At 50.9% G+C, this 22,470-nt stretch overlaps 2 protein-coding genes across 2 annotated transcripts in view; one reads left to right on the forward strand and one right to left on the reverse strand.

Annotated features, from left to right (window-relative positions):
• Positions 1 to 11,464: 11,464 nt before the first annotated feature.
• Positions 11,465 to 22,470, reverse strand: part of Sgca (sarcoglycan alpha) — a 38,101-nt gene continuing 27,095 nt past the window's right edge. Inside the window, exons 8-12 of the mRNA XM_045159549.1 lie at positions 22,021 to 22,183; positions 20,842 to 21,050; positions 20,577 to 20,603; positions 11,825 to 12,017; positions 11,465 to 11,559 (exon numbers count right to left, since the gene is read on the reverse strand). Of these exons, the coding sequence (XP_045015484.1) occupies positions 11,837 to 12,017; positions 20,577 to 20,603; positions 20,842 to 21,050; positions 22,021 to 22,183 (580 nt within the window). The 3' untranslated portion in view covers positions 11,465 to 11,559; positions 11,825 to 11,836. The remainder of the gene's footprint in view (positions 11,560 to 11,824; positions 12,018 to 20,576; positions 20,604 to 20,841; positions 21,051 to 22,020; positions 22,184 to 22,470) is intronic.
• Positions 18,823 to 19,419, forward strand: LOC105943813 (spermatid-specific linker histone H1-like protein). Its single transcript, XM_012948016.2, has one exon. The coding sequence runs from the start codon at positions 18,823 to 18,825 to the stop codon at positions 19,417 to 19,419; it is 597 nt and encodes a 198-aa protein (XP_012803470.2).

Here is a 22,470-nt window from a genome sequence, read left to right on the forward strand (position 1 = left end):
TTTCCTTCCTGCGACTTGTGGGGGAAGGGAGCCTTGGGGGAAGGGAGTCTCCTGGCTTTGGTGTGAGTGGATCTGCCTTTCATTCCTGCCTCATCTTTCTTCCTCTTCTCATCCCGATCCGGCCATAGTCCTTCCCCCCTTCCTCTTGCCTTAGACCTTTTCCTTTCTTCTTTCTTTTTTCTTTTTCGAGGTAGGGTCTCACTCTAGCCCAGGCTGACCTGCAATTTACTATGTAGTCTCAGGCTGTCCTCAAACTCAAGGCGATCCTCCTACCTCTGCCTCCCAAGGGCTAGGATTAAAGGCGTGCACCACCAGGCCTGGCTAGACCTTTTTCTTGATCTCTCTCTCTCTCTCCTCCTCAGGTATTTCCCAATCCTCTTGCTCCTTGCCATGCTATCCAGGCTCCCGCATGCGGAAATGCACGCATGCATGCACATGCACATAACCTTCCCTTCAGATCCCAGGTTGCTCAGACCTGAGGCCCCCTCCCACTGTTGCATGCTGGCGCTGGGGAGTATAGTCCATGGGTTCTGAGAGGCTCATAGTTCCTAGGAGTGGACCTCGGGAAGAAGGACAAGAGAGTGGTGAGGAATGGAGTCTCCCTGGACTAGGATGGAGGCACATCTGATCTCTATCCCCTTCTGGGCCCCAAGGAGCAAACAGCAAGGCAGGGGCCTGCTGTGCCTGCCTCAGGCTCACTCTCACTCTCCTGGAAGGAAGGTGGCTCAGCTCTCAAGAGAATCTCTTAGGGCCCTTGGAAAGCCGCAGTAAGGCAACTGCAAGGTACCACAAGGAGGGACCACTTGCCCTGGGAGAGAGGCACGGGTCCGTCTTGGGCTTTTGTGTACCTCCTGCCCATGCCTTTCCTTTTCCTTGATCTCCTCAAAGTTCTTGCTTCCTCTTCTCTCTGCTTGTCCCTCTGCCTGCCTGAGAACCTGAGGCCCCACAGGGAAGGTAACTTGGTTGGTTAGCCGTCTCAGGGGACGGGGACAGTGGCAAGGAGTTAGTAGGGGACTAAGAATCCAGATAGAAGCCAGGAAAGAACCAGGTACTGGAAATGGGGACACAGAGAGATGACAGGTGCCCCCTCACTCAGGGACTCAAGGCTTATGCCTAAAAGGAAGAAGCCAACGTGTGTCCTAGGTCCCACCCTCAGATCTTCAGGGACATGGACAAGTCTACAGAGGCCACCCATCAGCCATTTATTTAATACTGTGGCTGTCACTGAGTATTCATGACTATTAACTACGGCCTTTAATAATTCAGCATTAGCACTTCTGCCACATTAGCACAGTGTAAAAAAGAAATTTATCTAGAAAGTAAAAGAAATGAGGGCATATAAGTGAAGATTTATTCACATGCAAATTATCTAAAGTTATGTGGTACCACTGATGGATTAATCAGTGCCTTGATTGATTAGTGATGCCTGTCTGCCCAGGTAACCCCATGTCCTTAGACTCCTGGTCTTGTGTTTTTGTTGTTGTTGTTGTTTGGTCATGGTAGGGTTTTGCTCTAGCCAAGGCTGACCCAGAACTCACTATGTAATCTCCAGTGTCCTTGAACTCATAATGATCCTCCTACCTCTGCCTCCTGAGTGCTGGGATTAAAGGCGGCTGGCTTCCGGCTTTGGGGCTCTTGCTGTCTGGGCCTCTCCCCCATGGGACTCCCGGCAGCACCCTGAGCTGAGCATCCAGGGTCCTACCTGGTGACCACCCACCTGTTCAAGCTCTCTGAGCCCTCCTCCACAGCCCACATCTGTCATACCAGCCAAAGAAGGTGATTGAAATTCCAGCATAGACACCCCACTTCCCACTTTATGCCTCTTCCAACGTGTGCTAATGTCCCTTCTCTCTGCCTACCCAACTTCTTGTCCTCCAGGGCAACGTTCAAACGTCTTAATCAAAACCCGGTTCAAATGAGCCAAACGCAGGCTGAGCTCAGCCCTCAGGGGTCCCAACAGGGCCAGCCCTCCCCTCAGAGATTATTGCCATGCCCTGTGGCCATGGTCCTCCCCGTTATCTCCAGAGGCCAGCGGGGGAGAGGGGAGCAATCTCTATAGGGACCTGGGAGAAGAAAGGACAAGAAGGTAAGCTAGGGTTCCTCCCTGAGGTGCAAGGGCAGAGTGTGGCTGTGCAAAGGTGTGGGCAAGCGGACTGGAGAGATGGCTCAGTGGTTAAGGTGCTTGCCTGCAAAGCCTAAGGACCCAGGTTTAATTCCCCAGTAAAGCCAGATGCACAAAGTGGCTCATGAATCTGGAGTTCCTTTACAGTGGCTAAAGGCCCTGTTGTGTTCATTCTCACTCTCTAGCTGCCTCTTTCTCTATCAATACATAAGTGAGATATTTTTAAAGGTTTTTTTAATTTTTTAATTAAAAAAAGAAAGGCCGGGAGTGGTGGTACATGCCTTTAATCCCAGCACTCGGGAGGCAGAGGTAGGAGGATTGTGGTGAGTTTGAGGCCACCCTGAGACTCCATAGTGAATTCCAGGTCAGCCTGGGCTAGAGTGAGACCCTACCTTGAAGAACAAAAAAAAAAAAAAGAAAGAAAGAGAGGAAGGAAGGAAGATGTGGGAGAGCATGAGAGGAAGAGCAAGTGGGAAAAAACGTCGTCCGAGGGAAGTGATGGGTGGACCTCTGCCTGTGTGCAGCCCTCTGCAGCTGCTGAGCACTTGGAATGCAGTTCATGTGACTGAAGCATGCACTTCTTGCTTGTACTAATTATAATTAATCTTAGCTACCTATGGGCTAATGACAGCAGAGAGAGATCTAGCCATAGGAGTCTGCCTCTCACCAAACATAGGCAAGCGTCCATGTGGCTCTGTGGGCACACACGTGTGCATTTGTGGGCACATGCATCTTGTGTCAGGGCTCTGGAAGCAGCTCGCCGCGGCACCCATCGTGCAGCTCTAGGGCGATGCCACGTGGTATAGCCTTAGGGTGTGGCTTCAGAGTGCAGGACAGGAGGGGAGGGGGACAAAGGGACCATTGTATCACATTCCCAGCCCGCCTTTCTGCTGACGTCACAGCTGCCCTAGATGCAATTGCCTGGCCCGCTCCTCAAGACCCTCACTGTCCCCTGCGCGGTGGCTCAGCACTTACTCCCAGCTCTGCTGCAGCTGCCCCGTGGTCCTGGTCTTCATCCTCGCTGTGGGGAGGACTAGGTTCCTGCGGCTAATTATATTTTAGCCAGACCCAGATGGAAAATTCTAGAAAGGGAGAAATCTTCCTCTGGATGTTTCATTTTTGCAGCTCTCTTGGCATCCTGTTCCCTTTGGGGACCTGAGCCTGGCCATCTCCTGGAAGGATTTGCTGTAGCCTGAATATGGTGGGTTTTCCCTCCTTCCCCCACCCCCAAGACTTCCAAAGAAAGGTGGAGCTGTGTGAGGCTAAAAGGAGAGGCCCAAGGGGCTTCCATCTGGAATGTAGGTGTCTTAGCATGAAGGGGCTCAGGGGCGATGCGTGTGGAGTGGGCGTGGGAGAATGTGGGGCTGCTCCCATGAGGGAGGCCCCGGCCGTGACGTGAAGGGGCGAGGTGAAGCCCTGCATGGGTGCCTTGGTCAGGGCCTGAGTCCCTGAGGAAGCGTCTCCCTGTGCGGGAGGGCCTCCTCACGATGGGGACAGCCCTGCCACACGTGGGGTAGTGGAGATATATGAGCCATGAGAAGACACTGCTGTCCAAAGGGGGCTGTCTGTGGCTGGAGATGGGTGGCAGGGAGCATTGACAAGGATTAGGAGGGGCTGGGTATGGAATGAGACCATGAGAAGACCCTGTGCCAGTGTGATCTCCGGTGCTGGTGAAAAGCTTTTGTCTCTGTCCTTCCTTGGCATATGCTCCAGGCTGAATTGGGGGATGTGGATAAAGGAGGTAGAACCCGGAAAGAAGGTTACCCTTGCTGGGCGTGGTGGTGCATGCCTTCAATCCCAGCGCTGGGGAGGCAGGGGTGGGAGGATCACCGTGAGTTCGAGGCCACCCTGAGACTACATAGTGAATTCCAGGTCAGCCTGAGCTAAAGTGAGACTGTACCTCGAAAAAAATTAGAAAAGGAAGTTACCCTTGTCTCTTGTCTGGGTGAGGGCGGGGGAGGTGTGGGTCATGGATCCTTGTACACATGGAAATTTCAATTCTGTGTCCTTTTTTTTTTTTTTTTTTGTAAGTTCTTTGAGGTAGTGTCTCTCTCTAGCCCAGGAATTCACTATGTAGTCTCAGGGTGGCCTCGAACTCACAGTGATCTTCCTACCTCTGCCTCTGAGTGTTGGAATTAAAGGTGTGCGCCACCAATGCCCCAGGGAAATTTAAATTCTGTGCAAAGGATGTATAAATCCAGACTGGGAGGGAGATGAGTTTGATACCCAAGGGTGTGATTCTCCTCGATTAAGTCGATGGGAGGAGTTGGGAAGAAGAGAAGCTGAAAGGAGGGGGACAGAGGAGAAAGGAAGAGGAGACTGAGAGCTGTGGCGGCGGGGCGGGGGGGGGGGAGGAGGGGACGACACACAAAGCCGTCTCAGAGCACAGAGGACACAGGCTCAGGCTGAGGGCGATCACTACTATGAGGCCCACTTCCCTCTAGCGCTGTGGGAAGCCAGAAGCAGGCCAGGTGAGCAGCTGCTCTGTGGACAGTGAGGAAGGGGGTGAGCTCAGGGCTGAGCAGATGCGGAGTGCAGATTAGGACAAGCTATGAAACCAGAGCGTGGTGGCGCACGCCTTTAATCATGAGTTCGAGGCCATTCTGAGAATACAGAGTGAATTCCAGGTCAGCCTGGGCTAGAGTGAGACCCTACCTCGAATAACTAACTAACTAACTAACTAACTAACTAACTAACTAAATAAATAAATAAATAAATAAATAAAATAAAAGGGAGGCTGGAGAGATAGCTTAGCAGTTAAGACACTTGCCTGCAAAGTCTAAGGACTCGTTCCACTCTCCAGATCCCACATAAGCCAGATGCACAGTGACACAAGCATGCAAAGTCATACATGCGCACAAGGGGGTGCATGAGTCTGGGGTTCAGTTGCAATGGCTGGAGGCCCTGGCATGCCTGGGCTAGAGTGAGACTCTGCCTCAATAAACAAACAAAAAGAAAGAGGTGAAGCTAATCTTAATGTCTTATTTAATGTAGTATAGTCTCAAATACCATTATAACTTTACACTGACAACGTACCTCGATTTGGACCAGCCACACTTCTGGTGCTCAGTGTCCACGCATGGCCTGTGGCTACATCACAAGACAGTGCAACATGGCACAACGGGGCTGCATCAAGGAATGGGCAAACATGAGCATACATAACAGCTCACGGGGAGAAACTGGACGCTTCCTGGACTGTTGGTAAAAATGGAGCCTGTCAAGCTGGATGGCAGAGGTCAGGTAGATCTCTGAGCTTGGAGAAGTGCATGAATGCTTGTGAATAATCACCTTCCTGCTCCCGTGCCTGAGAGCTGTTGGCATGCCTGTCCTCATGGCTTCTCACACCAGCCTCAGCACAGGAATGACTACTTTTTTTTTTTTTCCGCATATGCATTGTATGTGTGGTGTGTGTGCTGATGCAGTGCCCTGCAGGCTCATCTGCGGCACTTACAGAAAACATTAAACACATGTCTTCCTCCATTGCTCACTAGCCTGTTGATACCTGTATGGAGTTTCTTTTCTTTTCTTTTTTTCAAGGTAGGGTCTCACTCTAGCCCAGGGTGACCTGGAATTTTGTAGTCTCAGGCTGGCCTCGAACTCACAGCAATTCTCTTACCTCTGCCTCCCCAGTGCTGGGAAGAAAGGCATGTGCCACCACTGGCTTAGAGTTTCTTACTGATTTCAGACCTTGCCACTCGAAAGCTTCTGCAATTCTCTGGTTTCTGCACCTCAGTATGGGGGTGACAGCTGTGTGTAGCCACTCCCCAGCTGCTTACTTGGGTCCTGGGGATTTGAACTCAGGTGGTCTCAAGGCCCTCGGGCTTGCACAGGAAGCACACTCAGCTGCTGAGCCATCTGTCCAGCCCATGACTACTATTTTATTTATTTATTACTTGAGAGCAAAAGAGAGGGAGAGAATGGATGAGTCAGGGGCTTCCTGCCACTGCAAACTAACTCCAGATGCTTTGGGCATCTGGCTTTACATGCGTCCCGGGGAATTGAACCTGGGCCATCAAGCTTTGCAAGAAAGGCCATCTCCCCACAACTACCATTTTATGAGCTAATGAACTGCCCATGGGTTGAGGCGGCTGGAGAAGTTTGCCTCTGGGGGTGAGGCCTTCTAGAGGTGACGCCCAGTGTCTGGTGGATGGCAGGTGGTGAGGACATGTCTGGACGATCAGGCCACATGTGGGAGCTGTGTTTAGGGTAAAGGTGGAGGCCACATGAGTAAGGCCATCAGAGGACTAGGAGAGATGGGGTGGAGCAGAGTGTTGGATGGAGATGGGGGTGGGGAGCAGCCAACACTGTCAGAGACTGCGCATGACTATGGCGTGGAATCTCACCCTTCCAGGAAGGGCTGCGCAGGACACTGAGAGGCCATGAGCGTGTCTGTGTCCTCCCAGCATGCTGCCGGGCAGCTGGGCATTTGTGTGTGCGCGTGCGCGTGTGCCCAGGCATGGCTCAATGCCCTCGGCAGTCACGCCATCCTCCCGGCTACTTGTCTGGGCCACTTCCTCTCAGGCAGGCAGCCAGGCAGGCTCCCGTGTGCTCCTTGGAGCTGAGCTGGGAGGAAGGCTCTGCCAAGACTCCAAGGCAGGGCTGAGAAGCCGAGAGAGGGAGGAGCTGGCCTCACACACTCCCGTGCCTGGCCAGCGCAGGAGGGGCACACAGAAGGCCAGAGGTCTGCTTCGCTGCATTGATGATACAGAGATGACATGGGAGCCCGCAGTTCCCTCCTCAAGGGGCCAGGGACTCAGAGGGGAGCAGGTCTGAGCCCCCTCCGTCTGAGCAGACAGATGCTGTGCAGCCTGCATGTGTTTGGTCCCTGAGAAAGGAGGGACAGCCAGTGATTGCTCAGAGGCTTCCATTCAGTTCCTCAAAGAGCCCATTTGGTGAGGCACCTAAAAAGCCATCCCAGCCGGGCGTGGCAGCGCATGCCTTTAATCCCAGCACTCGGGAGGAAGAGGAAGGAGGATCACTGAGTTCGAGGCCACCCTGAGACTACATAGTGAATTCCAGGTCAGCCTGGACTAGAGTGAAAACCCTACCTTGAAAAACAAAAAGCCATCCTGAAAACGTGCATTTGCTGAGCACCTGCAATGTGCCCGCACTGCCCCTGCCAGGCTCCACCAGTGTGTATAGACCCAATACATTACTTACTCAGCTAATGGCTTGGGGAGCCCAGCATGGGAAGGTTAGAAGATAGAGGCAGAGACTGAGCTTTATGCCCCAAGAGGAGGAACGACCTCCTTAAGAACTCTGAGGAAGGGTGGATGCAGTTCGGTGAGTAAAGTTCTTACCTAGTATATATGAAGCCCTGGGCTCAACCTCTAGCACCCCATAAAACAGTCACAGTGGGGCACGCTCATTATCCCAGCACTCCAGGGGTGGGAGCAGGAAGATCAGAAGTTCAAGGTCATCCTTGGCTACACAGAAAGCTGGAGGACAGCCTGGAGTACATAAAACCTTGTCTAGCTCACTCAAAACTCATCAAAGTGCTGAGAAGTGACAGCTGAATGTTAAGCACTTAATGAGGTATCTCCATCACACCTTCCAGTGGCTCAGGGACCATAGCAGAAGAGATGGCAGAAAGAATGTGAGCCAAAGGATAAGGAGGAGTGCATGGGAGTGCTGTCTCCCAGACACAAAGTGGTGGCTGTGTTCATGACATCATCTTGTCTGTTGTTACCTACATAAGACCCACATGATGCTGCGCTCATCAACAGGCTCTTGTGGATGATGAGAAGAGAGGTGGGAGAAAAGACACCACTATAGAAGACAGAATCGGGCCTTAAGAGATGGCTTAGCAATTAAGGTGCTTGTCTGCGAAGCCTAAGGACCCAGGTTCGATTCCCCAGGACCCACATAAGCCAACTGCACGAGGTGGCGCATGTGTCTGGAGTACACTTGCAAGTGGCCGGAGGCCCTGGTGTGCCCATTCTCTCTACCTCTTTCTCCCTCTCTCTCAAATAAATAAAATAAAATATTAAAACAGAAGAGAAATTTGTAGGAAAGAAAGGGTGCCGTGGAGGGGTGGGAGATGTAGAACAAAGGAGGGTGGTGGGAGGAGATTATGTAAATTAAAATTTTTTTTATTTTTGTGCTGGGGTGTGTGTGTGTGTGTGTGTGTGTGTGTGTGTGTGTATGCGCAAGGGCATCAGGGTCTTTTGCAGCACCAAACAAATGCCAAATACATGCTCCACTTTGCATCCAGCTTTAAGTGAGTGCTGGGAGTAGGCTTTGCAACCAAGCAGCTTTAACCACTGAGTCATCCCTCTATCTCTATGTAAATTTTTTTGAGGGGAGTTTTCAAGGTAGGGTTTCACTCCAGCCCAGGCTGACCTGAAATTCATTCTGTAGTCTCAGGGTAGCCTCGAACTCATGGCAATCCACCCACCTCTGCCTCCCGAGTGCTGGGATTAAAGGCGTGCACCACCACATCAGGCTTTTAAATGTTTTTATTCTAATAAACAATTATTGGGCTGGAGAGATGGCTTGGTGGTTAAGCACTTGCCTGTGAAGCCTAAGGATCCCAGTTCAAGGCTCGATTCCCCAGGACCCACATTAGCCAGATGCACAAGGGGGCACACGCGTCTGGAGTTCGTTTGCAGTGGCTGGAGGCCCTAGAATGTCCATTCTCTCTCTCTCTCTCTCTCTCTCTCAAAAAATAAATAAAATAAATTCTACTGGCCAGGTGTGGTGGCACACATCTTTAATCCCAGAACACAGAAGGCTGAGGTAGGAAGATTGCCATTAGTTCGAGGCCACCCTGAGACTACATAGTAAATTCCAAGGCCGTGCTGAGCTAAAGAGAACCCTACTTCAAACAAACTAACAACAACAACAAAAAATTCTTTAGGCCTGGAAAGATGACTTAGCAGTTAAGGCACTTGTCTGCAAAGCCTAAGAATGCTTGTTCGCATCTCCAGGTCCCACGGAGCCAGATGCAAAAGTGACTCAAGAGTGCAATGTCCCACATGCGCACAAGGGGGCTCATGTGTCTGGAGTTCCTTCACAGCCGCTGAAAGGTCCTGGTGGACCCGTTCTCTCTGACTCTCTCTCAAAAATCAAAATAAAGTAATTCTTTAAAACAAAACTGAACAAATGCAGACAGATGGCAGTGTGCCTGGGTGCTGTGCCTCCCTGGGCAGTTCCTGAATCTAATGTGGAAAGAGGACATGGAATCAACCGGCATCTTCTGTCAGAGAGGAAGGAGGGCTATGAAGGGTGTCCAGAGGGCACGGTGTCCAGGGGGGACAGTAAACGCCCCTCTGAGGACATGTGTTCAGGTAGGGACCAAACAGCAGCGAGGAGGTAGTTGTGTAAACGCAGTGGGGCGGGGGCTGTGAGGCTGGGGACACCCGGAAGAAGACCAAGGCGGTGGGCGGCCCTTTTTGCCATCCCTCTGAGCTGCCACCTACCGACAGGCGGAGCACGTGCCCTCTGCTGCTCCTCCTCTAGCAGGGTCCCGGCGCTTGGTCTCAGCCTGCCCTGGCACCGGCGCGGGGAGGTGGGAGGTCTGCTGCACAGCCCTTGACAGAGGTGGCCTAAGCACCCGGGAGAACGACCTCAGTCTCTGCAGGGCCAACCAAGTTCTCCGGGACCCACGGGGACTCGGCTCTGGGAACACTCTGGGCTGGAAGATCCTTAGCTCTCTGTCTAGCTTCACAGGACGGAGGTCCTCATGCACAGGATGGGGGATCCCATCGCTCCCCATTTCCCAACTAGCTTCTCTCCAACAAGCAGACAGAGAGGAGTCCTTGCAGGGGACTGGGACAGCTGTCTACCAAATCTCCAGGTGAAGACCTGGATCCCCCGCCTCCCAAACCTCTCAACACCCGTCCCCCCACCCCATAAAACGCTGTGCAGGCAGACATGCTAGGCTCCAGTCTCAGCTCCCTCACCCCTTGCTCTGTGATCTTGGACAAGTCTCCTGCTCTCCATGAACCTTAGTTTCCTTGTTTAGAAAGGTCACTCACTAGTGGGGCTGGAGAGCTGGCTTAACAGTTAAACACTTGCCTGTGAAGCCTAAGGACCCCGCTTCCAGGCTCGATTCCCCAGGACCTACTTAAGCCAGATGCATGAGATGGCGCATGCGTCTGGAGTTTGTTTGCAGTAGCTGGAGGCCCTGGCATGCCCATTCTCTATCTATCTGCCTCTTTCTCTGTCATTCTCAAATAAATAAATAAAAATAAAATATATTTTTTTAAAAAGACAGAAGGCATCATGGTGCTGGGAAGAAGTGACAGAGAAGTGCTCAGCACTGCAATATCTCTACCACACCCTCCAAGGCTCAGGGTCCATTGCGGAAGAGGTGGTGGAAAGAATGTAAGAGCCAAAGGGAGGGTAGGACTCCTTACAACGTGCTCTTCCAGACACAAAATGGCCTGGATATCCATGAACTCATAGTGCCTGACACTACCTACATAAGATCATCATAATAGGAGGTAAGAAAGGGAGGGAGGAGGGTACTTAATAGGTTGATATTGTATCTATGTAAGTACAATGATTGAGATGGGGAGGTAATATGATGGAGAATGGAATTTCAAAGGGGAAAGTGTGGGGAGGGAGGGAAGGAATTACCATGGGATACTTTTTTATAATCATGGAAAATGCTAATAAAAATTTTAAAAAATAGGAGGTAAAAGATCATGACATCAAAATAAAAAAGAGACTGATTGAGAGGGAGAAGGGATATGATGGAGAATGAAGTGTCAAAGAGGAAATTGGAGGGAAGGAGGGCATTACCTTGGGATATTGTTTACAATCATGGAAGTTGTTAATAAAAAATAAATTAATTTTATAAAAAAAGAAAGAAAGTTTGGGCTGGAGAGATGGTTTAGCGGTTAAGTGCTTGTCTGTGAAGCCTAAGGACCCCAGTTCAAGGCTCGATTCCCCAGGACCCATGTTAGCCAGATGCACAAGGGGGCGCATGCATCTGGAGTTCGTTTGCAGTGGCTGGAGGCCCTGGTGCACCCATTCTCTCTCTCTCTCTCTCTGCCTCTATCTCTCTCTGTCACTCTCAAATAAATAAACAAAAAAAATTTAAAAAAAGAAAGAAAGAAAGAAAGAAAGTGGCACTAATGATTCAGTCATCTATCAGGGCCAGGTCCATGTGACGGCTACACGCAGCAGGTCCTCCCCTCTTCCATGGAACTTGAAAGCAGCAAAGTACCAAGAGTCTGAAGGGCAGCCTGGCAGCCTGAGGCCTCTGGGGACTTGTAGGGCAGAAGGGGAAAGGAGGCAGTGATGACATTTAAGAGGAGCAGATGAGCCGAGCAGCAAGGTTTTATTCTGAGGAGCTGACCCCAAGCACCCCACCCCCTCCCACCTCTTCCTTCTGCTTGGTCAGAGCCTGGGGTCCAAGTGGGCCAGGAACTGGAATCCTCGGTGGATGTGGCCACGGGTCAGCAGCTCTCTGAGTGGTGGCTCCTGGGCTGTAGTGGAAGGGCAGGGGAAGGCCTGAGGGGGCTGGACCCCAGCTGCTGCTGTCTTCCTCATCCTGACCCTCAGGCCCCGAGTGCTTGCCAGCGGGAGGGACAGCGCCAGTGCTGTTAAGAACTGCACACAAATGCCTCATGGAGGTAGGCAGGCCTGGGTACCTCTTCCCCTGACCTACCCATATCCCACCACCTGCTCCAGCCCTGACACGGAGGCCCCTGGTTTACAGAAACAAGACTGACATTGTCCGGCTAGACCCACCTATAAGGGCCCTCAGTGCTGGTCCAGAATGAGGGGCACCTGGGCGCTGTCCACACGGGGAGGCAGCCGCTCGCCCGTGCGCACGTTGAACATGGGCAGGGTGGACAGAGGCCGGGGCACCTCACGGCTGGCTGCCATCTGCCGCAGTTCCTCAGTGTTCCCGTGGATGGTGTAGTGGTGAACCATCTGGATGCTGGAGGTACAGGCCGGGAGTCGTCAGCTCTTAGAATCTGCCCCCTGCCCAGGTCTACCCTGGCGCTGCCTTGGAGCAGCCTGGCAGTCTGTCTGCTAAGTCTGGTTGGGGGTGGGGGGGCACTCAAACACATAATGTGGGCATAGGGAACAAGCAGAAAATTCCGTGATGCCTGCTCATGCCCAGTGATTAAGACAAGGCTCTAGCTGGGCGTGGTGGAGCGCGCCTTTAATCCCAGCATTTGAGAGGCAGAGGTAGGTGGATCGCCGTGAGTTCGAGGCCACCCTGAGACTACATAGTGAGTTCCAGGTCAGCCTGGACTAGAGTAAGACCCTACCTCAAAAAAAAAAAGGGGGGGGGAGGGTATTACCATGGGGTATTTTTTATAATCATGGAAGTTGTTAATAAAAAAATAAAAAAATTAAATTAAAAAAAGGAAGGCTCTGGGTACAAACAGCATTGATTTGAAGTTGTATGTTCTTGGCATGTTGCCTAACCAGGTTGTACTTCAGTTTCCTCAACTGTTAAATGTAGATAGTAATGCGTACTTCCTGGATTGTGGTGAAGATTAGAGAAAATACAGCTTGTGTTTGGAACAATGGTGGGCACAGGTAAGCATTCATCAAACACCAAGATAGAAATAGATATCCAAAGGGTGTGGGGGGAGGGGCGCTGGAGAAATGTCTTAGCAGTTAAGGCACTTGCCTGCAAAGCCAAAGGACCCAGGTTTGATTCCCCAGTTTCCACATAAGCCAGATGTATAAGGGGGTGCATGCATCTGGAGTTCATTTGCAGTGGCTGGAGGCCATAGCATGGCCATTTTCTCTCTCGCTCTCCCTATTTCTGATTCTCTCAAATAAAAAAAATTAAAATATTTTTAAAAAGAAATAGATATCAGAGGAGTATGTATTTTCAGACTCCGGCATATTCTGCTGGTCCTCTGGGTCCCTTCTAGCTGTCAGCTCTCTGCCTTAGCGACGGCTCTAAGCCTGGAGGCCTGTCGCCTCTATTCCCTGCATTGATCTAATCAGCCCAAGTCCTCCTCAACCTCTTGTCACCTCCTAGCTTCTGTCCCTTCCAGGCACACCTTTCCCAAGTCCCACCAGGCCTTAGGATCTCATCATTTGGTCTTTGTCACTGATTCTTCCCCACTCCAGACACTTGTCTGTCTCAGCTTCAAAGAGATCCTCGGGGCTGTCCTGGGCTCCACCCTCAGCAACACTGAGCGGCCCCACCAGTCAGAAAGCGGTTTTGAAGCTCCAGCTGCGGGTCATCTTTCTGAGGCTCAGCCTTATTTGCATGTGACATTCCCACGGCCTCCATTTCTGCTATCCAGAAGCAAGCCATGGTGGTTTGATTCAGGTGCCCCCCATTAACTTAGGTGTTCTGACTGCTAGGTTCCCAGCTAATGGAGATTTGGGGATTGATGCCTCCTGGAGGGAGTGTATTCTTGGGGGCAGGCTTATGGGTGTTACAGCCAGTTTCCCTATGCCAGTGTTTAGCACACTCTCCTGTTGCTATGGTCCACCTTATGTTGGCCAGGGGGTGATGTCCACCCTCTGCTAAGGTTGTTGTTTCCCCTGCCATCATGGAGCTTCCCCCTCCAGCCTGTAAGCCAAAATAAACTTTTTGTTTTCCCCACAAGCTGCTCTTGGTTGGGGGATTTCTACCAGCAATGCACACCTGATTGCAATGCAAGCTTTCGCACATTCTGAGCAGGAAGGGAGCATGGGAGTTAAGCATCAGGGTTCACTTTCAGTTTGAGTTGCACTTTGGCTGTTTACTGCTATGTGACCTTGGACAAATTAGCTCTCTGTGCCTCAGTTTCCTTACCTATAATGCATTTAATGGTTAAATGATTAGTCCTAACACTTAGACTACCTCCTGGTCAAGCCTACATCCAGAAGAGCCCATGATTAGAGGAAGTTTTCGGTTACTACAGCTATAAAATAACTAATGAGCTATTATAAAATAATAATAAGTTACTATAAAATGACAAGCCTGCCGGGTGTGGTGGCGCACATCTTTAATCCCAGCACTTGGGAGGCAGAGGTCGGAGGATCGCCGTGAGTTCGAGGCCATCCTGAGTCTCCATAGTGAATTCCAGGTCAGCCTGGGCTAGAGTGAGACCCTACCTCGAAAACCGCCCCCCCCAAAAAAAAAGAAAAAGAAAAAAAAAAAGAAGAAATGACAAGCCTACTGATGAACTTGATCTCTAGGGAAAGTTGTTTTTAAGACTCATTTAGGACTGGGGAGATGGCTTTGTGGTTTACCTTGCCTGCAAAGCCAAAGGACTTGGGTTCAATTCCCCAGGACCCACATAAGCCAGCTACAAAAGGTGGCACATGCTTCTGGAATTTGTTTGCAGCAGCTAAAGGCCTCAGCATGCCCATTCTCTCTCTCTCTCTCTGCCTTTCTCTTACTTAAATAAATAAATAAAAATATTTTTTAAAAGAATAATAAAAAAAAAAAAAGACCAGGCATGGTGGCATACGCCTTTAATCCCAGCACTCGGGAGGCAGAGGTAGGAGTATCGCCATGAGTTCGAGGCCACCCTGAGACTATATAGTGAATTCCAGGTCAGCCTGAGCTAGAGGGAAACCCTACCTCAAAAAAAAAAAAAAAAAAAAAAAGACTCATTTACACACATCCCCATATTTGTTTATCCAGTCTACTGACATTTTCCTAGACTACTTGGCTGCCAGGCTGGATGGGCCAGAGGCTTTTCCTTTTAAGTAGTAAGAATCAGAGCCAGGAGTGGTAGCACATGCTTTTAATCCCAGTACTTGGGAGACAGAGGTAGGAGGAGCTCTGTGAGTTCAAGGCAAGTCTGAGACTACAGAGTGAAGTACAGGAGTGAGACCCTACCTTGAAATACCAAAAAAAAAAAAAAAAGTTGGGGCTGGAGAGATTGCTCAGTGGGTAAAATGCTTGGTATACAAGCATGAAGGTCGGCAATCAAACCCTAGCTCTCCCACAAAGTGCCAGGCATAGTCATATATTTGTAGTCCCAGTGCTGAGGAGGCAGAGACAGGGAATTCTTGGTGCTCACTGGCTAGCTAGTCTCACCCAAATGGTGAGCTTTATTTTAGCAAGTCCCTTTCTCAACAAAGCCAAGAATGATAGAAAACCTCACCTGGCCTCTACATGCATGCATGCACACGTATGCACTTGTGAGCCCTCACACAGATAAGCACATGTAAACATTTGTAGGCACATCACATACACACACAAAAATAATTATTTTCTTTTGGGCATGGTGACACATGACTATAATCCCAGCACTCAGGAGGCTGAGGCAGGAGAATTATGAGTTTGAGGCCAGGCTGGGGTTACATAGTGAGCCTTGTCTCAAAAAACAATTTTTTGTTGTTTTTGCTTTTGTTTTTCGAGGTAGGGTCTCACTCTATCTCAGGCTGACCTGGAATTCACTATGTAGCCTCAGGGTAGCCTCAAACTCACGGCAATCCTCCTGCCTCTGCCTCCCGAGTGCTGGGATTAAAGTAAAGGCATGCACCATGATGCCTGGTTTAAAAAAAATTTTTTTTAAGTTTGTTTTTTGTTTTTTTCCAAGGTAGGGTCTCACTCTAGCTCAGACTGAACTGGAATTCACTATGTAGCCTCAGGGTGGCATAGAACTCACCGTGATCCTCCTTACCTCTGCCTCTGAGTGCTGGAGTTAAAGTCATGTGCCACCACACCCAGCTCAAAAGAAAAAAAATTTAAGGGGAGGGGTTGGGAGGATGGCTCAGTGCCACGCAAGCATGAATACCTGAGTTCCAATCCCCGGAGTCTATGTAAAAGCCTAATGCTGTAACACGAGCATCCATTCTCCTGTGCGCCCTAGGCTAGCAGGGAGGCAGAGATAGGCGAACCACCTAGAAGCTTACGGACCATCTAGCCTGCCAAACACAACAGAAACAAGAGACTGTCTCAAACCAGGTGAGAAGTGAGGAATGACACCCGGAAGTTGTCTCTGACCTCCAAAAACACACCTCCGTGACACGTGGATGCCCACACTCATGCATAAACACACACACACACACACACACACACACACACACACACACAACCTGCCCTCCCAAAAATAACTGGTTTTCCTAGGGAGACTTAGGCCTCAGGCAGGCTAAAAGACCCCTCTTGCTACTCAATTATTAATCAAGGGGAGAGGAATGGTACCCCCACACACACGCCATGCCCAAGTTTGTCAGTGGGCCACGCCCCTGTTAGAGCCTGAGAGCTTAGACCACTGAAAGCTAGGCCACCTCCTCCTGGGAGTGAGACCCACCAATGTTGGCCAGGAGAGGGAAAAAAAAAAAAAAGCAGAGTCACTGTCTATGGCTAGGGCAGCGTCGAGATGAGCTCTTGAGTCTGGAATTTGGCAAACGGAGTTGTCTCATGCACAGTTTTCCATTCCTGGGTCAGGAAAGTCTGAGAGGAATGGGGTAAGAGCAAGAAGTGCGCGGATTCCTAGCAGAGCAAGCGACGCAGGCAAGCCACTCCCCAGCGCCCACACCACCCCAGGGAGAACACCGGACATCAGGCCCCTCCCACCCCCAGCTCCACATCCGCAGCTCATCACTCCAACGCAGGTGGACAAAACATCCAGAGGTAGATGGACAGCAGATGTCGGACACCACAGAGCCCCCCAGGCCTTCCCGTCAGCCCTCGGCAGGCAGGCGTTTCTGCACATGAACATCCACGCAGATGCAGGCACATACACGGGGCCCAGGTTCCCTCAGCCTCCCCACAGCCACTCCACCATGGAATGCACTCTGCTCCGGGCACGCAGACACGCAGGACCGTGTCTTCGGAGCCTCGATGACTCTGTGACCAGTAAAATCAGATAAGATGACAAACAGGTAGCAAGATCACCACTTATGGCTAATTGGAAAAATGACATTGAAACAATTGAATTTTGCAGAACTAAAACAACACAAAGCCTAAACCAACAAAAGCTAATATTATTGATTTCAAATTGACGGGGAAGTAGACTTTCCTGCTGACATCGGTGCTATAACACTGAGCCAGGAAAGCTGGAGTAGAAAACAAACAAACAAAAAAAAAAAAACCCCACAGTGCCAGTAGATATAGTTGATCAAATCTGGCTCAGCGTGCAAAAATTGAGCTATAAAATGTAAAATTTACATGAAAAATTATGAATCCCCAAAGGGCAAAAAATCTAAGATCTATAAAATTAATATAAAACCATGAGGTTTTGGTTTGGGGTTTTTTTTGTTGTTGTTGTTTGTTTATTTTGTTTTTCCAGGTAGAGCCTCGCTTGAGCTCAGGCTGACCTGAATTCACTATGTAGCCTCAGGCTGGCCTTGAACTCACAGTGATCCTCCTACCTTTACCTCCCGAGTGCTGGGATTAAAGATGTGCACCACCACGCCCAGCTTGTTTTGGTTTTTTGAGGTAGGGTCTCACTCTAGCCCAGGCTGACCTAGAATTCACTATGTAGTCTCAGGCTGGCCAAAAACTCATAGCAATCTTCCTACCTCTGCATCCCAAGTGCTGGGCTTAAAGGCATCCACCACCATACCCGGCGAAAATAAAAATGAAAGTAGGGGGCTGGAGAGATGGCTTAGTGGTTAAGCGCTTGCCTGTGAAGCCTAAGGACCCCGGTTCAAGGCTCAACTCCCCAGGACCCACGTTAGCCAGATGCACAAGGGGGCGCACGCGTCTGGAGTTCGTTTGCAGTGGCTGGAGGCCCTGGCACGCCCATTCTCTGTCCTCTGCCTTTCTCTCTCTGTTGCTCTCAAATACATAAATAAAAATATTTTTAAAAAAATGAAAGTAGGGCTGGAGAGATGGTTCAGTAGTTAAACCGCTTGCCTGCAAAGCCTAACAACCAAGGTTCAATTCCCTAGTACCCACGTAAAGCCAAATGCATAAAGTGGTACATGTATCTGGAGTTCATTTGCAGCAGCTGGAGGCCCTGGCACGCCCTCTTCTATCTCTCTCTTCTTGTGAATAAATAAATTAAAAAATGGAAGTAGGGCTGGAGAGATGGCTTAGTGGTGAAGACACTTGCCTGTGAAGCCTAAGGACTCAGGTTAGATTTCCCAGTACCCATGTAAGCCAGATGCATAAGGTGACACATGCATCTGGAGAATTTCATGGCTTTACTCTGGAAAGTATCCATTAAAATTATAAAGATTAGTATAGTTCTGATGTTTCAAATGTCTGAATTTTTCAATGCACAGGCACAAAGACCCAATGAGCACAGGCTAGGGACAATTGGCAGATTTAACTCTGAGGACTTGGCCTGGCGGCGCAACTCTGTGTGGCAGAGTACTTGCCTAGCACTTGGAAGGCCCCGGGTTCAATTCCCAGCATTTCTAAACAAGTAGTAAATAGGTAAATAAATAAGCCTGAGGTCTCCCAGTGCCCTGCATTAGCCCAGGTATGAACACAGTGGGCATACGTGCATGCCACACCACATGTGGGCCCACTTCAGCCACAACCCTCCTGTGCTGGGCATCTGGTACATCAGATGCCCACCCTACCTAATGAGCCTGTCCTTCCTATTTTAGAGTAATGGGGCCACTGTGACCTACACAAGATTCCAGTGACCTCACAGCAGAGCCCTGAGGTCACTACAGAGGTGACTCCACCACTCCCTGAGTCCCGGCCCAAGTCTGCTGAGGCCAGCGTGGGTAGTCATACTAGATCTTCCCTCTGGCCACCCAGGGGAAGGAGTGGACTAGATTCCTCCATAGGAGCCTCGGAGGGAACCAGGATCCAGAACGTAGTTCACTCGCTACCCAGAGTGACCAGGTGAACACTTCCAGCCGCCACCATGGAGGTCCTGGCACCCAGAGACTTTCAGCCACCCCTGGGAGAGATGCAAAGAGACACCACTTTGCTGGTGTCCCCATCTGTGCCCTTGACTTCAAACACTGCTGTGGATGGAAACCAGGAGACCAGCACATCAGGGGACACAAGCAAGAGTGAGTCTCAGACTAGGCCCGGCACCTGTCCCAAGATCCAGAGGAAGCCCCAAATGTCCAAGGTGATTCTGAAGGCCATGGCAGACAAGGGTGGGCACAGTCGGGTGTCCCTTGCTGCCCTGAAGAAAGCTGTGGCCACCACAGGATACAACATGGCCCACAACAGCTGGCGCTTCAAATGTTCCATCAAGAATCTGGTGAACAAAGGCGTGCTCAAGCAGGTGAGCGGCAAGGGGGCCTTGGGCTCCTTCCGCCTGGCCAAGAAACAGGCCTCTAAGTCCAAGGTCAAGGCCAAGAGACTGCCACGGAGGCAGCAGAGGAAGAAGCCTAGGCGGAGGCAATCCGGACAGCGGCGGGGTGGACAGCGTCAATCACTGCGCTGCAGAAACGGCCACGAACGACCTTCCAAGGGAGTTCGCAGGGGGCCCAAAGGCCACCGCAATTAACAACGAGCTCACGCAAGCAGGCTGGGTTGCCAGACCCGCCATAGGCTCAGCACAGTGGAAATAAAGGAGCCAAACTTACTTCACACCTGCTTCCTGGAAATCCTTGGGGTTCTGAAAGAGGGAGAGGGCTTGAGAGGGGCTCAGGGGAGGAAGGAGGCTAAGGGTGGGGGAAGCTAGAGCTAGGCGTGAGATGGATTTGGAAGGGGCTGGGAGGAGCGAGAGTATGGACCCCATTGGCTGGGCCAGCCACAGCCTCTGACCCCACGTGAATGAGAGGCCGGGAAGAGGAACTGTATCGTGCTGGGGAGATGGCTCAGTGGATAAAACACTTGCCACACAACTCTGAGAACTGGAGTTTCAATCCCCAGACCCAACAGAAAAAGTCAGGAGTCTGTGATCCGATGTACCTAATTAAGATGGTAAGAAGGGAAGTGGAGACAAAATTTCCCAGAAGCTCATGAAGTAGTGAACAAGTTGTAAGGAGAGGGCTGACTCAGAAAGCTGTCCTCTGGCCTCCACACATGTGCCCTGGCACATACACTAAAAATTAGAAAAAGTATTTTTAAAAAAGAGTAATTGTGTAGCTTAGCCCAGCTTGGAATTAGGTGTCTGATTCACAATGAGAGAGAGAGTCCCACAATGGAGCCTCTTAAGTTACTTCTTTTTAAGTTTTTTTTTTAAAAAATATTATTATTATTATTATTATTGAGGTAGGGTCTCACTCTAGCTGACCTGGAATTCACTATGGAGTCTCAGGGTGGCCTTGAACTCATGGTGATCCTCCTATCTCAGCCTCCCAAGTGCTTGGATTAAAGATGTGCACTCACGCCTGGCAGAGAGAGAAACAGAGAGGAGAGAGAATGGGCATACCAGGGCCTCCAGCCGCTACAAACTCCAGACGCATCCGCCGCTTTGTGGATTTGGCTTTATGTGGGTACTGGGGAATTAAACTTGGGTCATCAGCTTTCTGGGCAAGCGCCTTAGCCACTGAGCCATCTCTCCAGCCCCACAATACACTCTTCTATGATCAGAACATATGAAGACAAGCGCAGCCTCCAGGCAGCCCAGGGCCAGGAAGCAAAGGTTTCTGCTGTTCATAGAGGTGAAAGGGTCAGACTTGAAGAACTCCCCCCAGCTCCCCAGCTTTCCCTACTCACTCAGAGGTGGCCAGGTCTCGCTTCAGCCTGTGGAAAAGGAGGGGAGGGTTAGTCCCACTGTGACCCTGCCCCACAGTGTCCCCAGGGCTCACATGTGGGAAGTTCATGTGCTCAACTAGAGACCCCTCCTGGCTCCAAGGACCACCTATCTAGTTGAGAACCTCACTCCCTGAAATGTCTGGGGGCCCGGTACATCACAAATGCCACAACATCCCCGTGGGTGTGAGTGCCAGCCAGTGCCCTTCGTGCTGTCCCCTACACTCACCGTCCTTCCCGCCGGCAGCACATGACATAGGCCAGCAGCAGGGTGAGCAGCAGAGCCACCAGCAGGGGCACCAAGAGGGTGACCAGGGCATCTGCCAGGAAGTCTCGGGCTGTGGCCTCCGTGGGTGGGCAGAAGAATGGGTCATGCTCCAGGACCCCATCACCCGGGGTAGGCAGCTCATCCAAAGGTTCAGGCACTGACTTATCCACCTGTACAGCGAGTCCAGGTATGACTTGGGAGTGACTGGCTGGACACAGAGACTCCCAGGGGACAGTGAAGAGGCCACTCCATGCCACCACTTTTTTTTTTTTCTTTTTTTCAAGGTAGGGTCTTACTCTAGCCCAGGCTGACCTGGAATGCACTACGTAGTTTCAGGCTGGCCTCAAACTCTCAGTGATCCTCCTACCTCTGTCCCCTGAGTGCTGGGATTAAAGACATATGCCACCACGCCTGGCTTCCACTTTACTTTTTTGAGATAAGGTCTCTCACTGAACGCAGAATTCACAGATTGGGCTGGGCAAGCTAGCCCCAAAGGCCTGCAGATCCTCCTGCCTCTGTCTCCCCAAGTGCGGGATTACAGGTGTGGACCACCATACGCAGCATGCCGATGCGGATGCTGGGAATCGGAATTCAGGTCTTCATGCTTGCACGACAAGCATGTTGCCCGCTAAGCTACCTCCTTGACTCCCCCTTGGCGGTATTACTTGTAAAGCTATCCTCTTCTTACTGCAGGACGGCTTACTGGGCGGTACCTCGGCCGGAAGCAAAGGGAGCTCTAAGTCACACAGAGGCCCCGGGTGGAGACCAGACTTTGGAACATCTTGGTTATTTTAGCTGTTAGACTGGGCAGATCTGGAACACTAGGAGCTGGAGACCCCAAAGGGTGGATTGTAGACTCTGTCGTCCTCTTGTGGGAGAAGATAGAACTTCAGCATGTACCTCTGTGTGTGTGTGTGTGTGTGTGTGTGTGTGTGTGTGTGTACGCGCGCACGCGCAAGCACACGTGTGTGTATGCAAGACTGAGCTCACAGATTAAGGCTGAGACCCAGACTGACACCATCAGAGGAATAAATGAGTCTGGTGAGGTGAGAGACTGGAGTGGGAGAAGCAGTGGGGGAGAGCCAGAGGCAACTTGACCATGCCCCACCCTCTGCCCTTGAGTCAGATTCCCCTCCTCACCAAGGAGACATTGCACCAATCAACACGAAAGTAGGGTGTCAAGGTGTCATAGCAGGACAGAAGTGGAGGCTGGCCCTGGGCACAGCGGGCATGGCTGTCAGGGGATGCCACCATCTTCAGACAGGTGGAGAAGGGTGTGGCAGAGCCCACCTTGATGTACACCCTGGGAGCAGAGAGATGCCTCTGTCAGCAGGATGTCCGCCCCCCTCCCAAGCTTTCTCCTCTCCTGGAAGAGAAGTAGGCACCACTCTGCCAGGCAGCAGAAAAGCTGTCCTGACTGTAGACAGGCTGGAAGTGGAGCACAGAGAAGGCTAGGAGGTGGGGCTGAGGGGAGACTCGCCTGGGGCACCGACAGGCCTTCTGAGACCTGGAGTTACGGTGGACTTAAAACAGAGCACCTCCTCTATATATATCCTGAGGAATATCCTTCAATGGATGGCTCTTGTATGC

Source organism: Jaculus jaculus, chromosome 9 (assembly GCF_020740685.1).
Source record: "Jaculus jaculus isolate mJacJac1 chromosome 9, mJacJac1.mat.Y.cur, whole genome shotgun sequence".
Classification (NCBI taxonomy): domain Eukaryota; kingdom Metazoa; phylum Chordata; class Mammalia; order Rodentia; family Dipodidae; genus Jaculus; species Jaculus jaculus.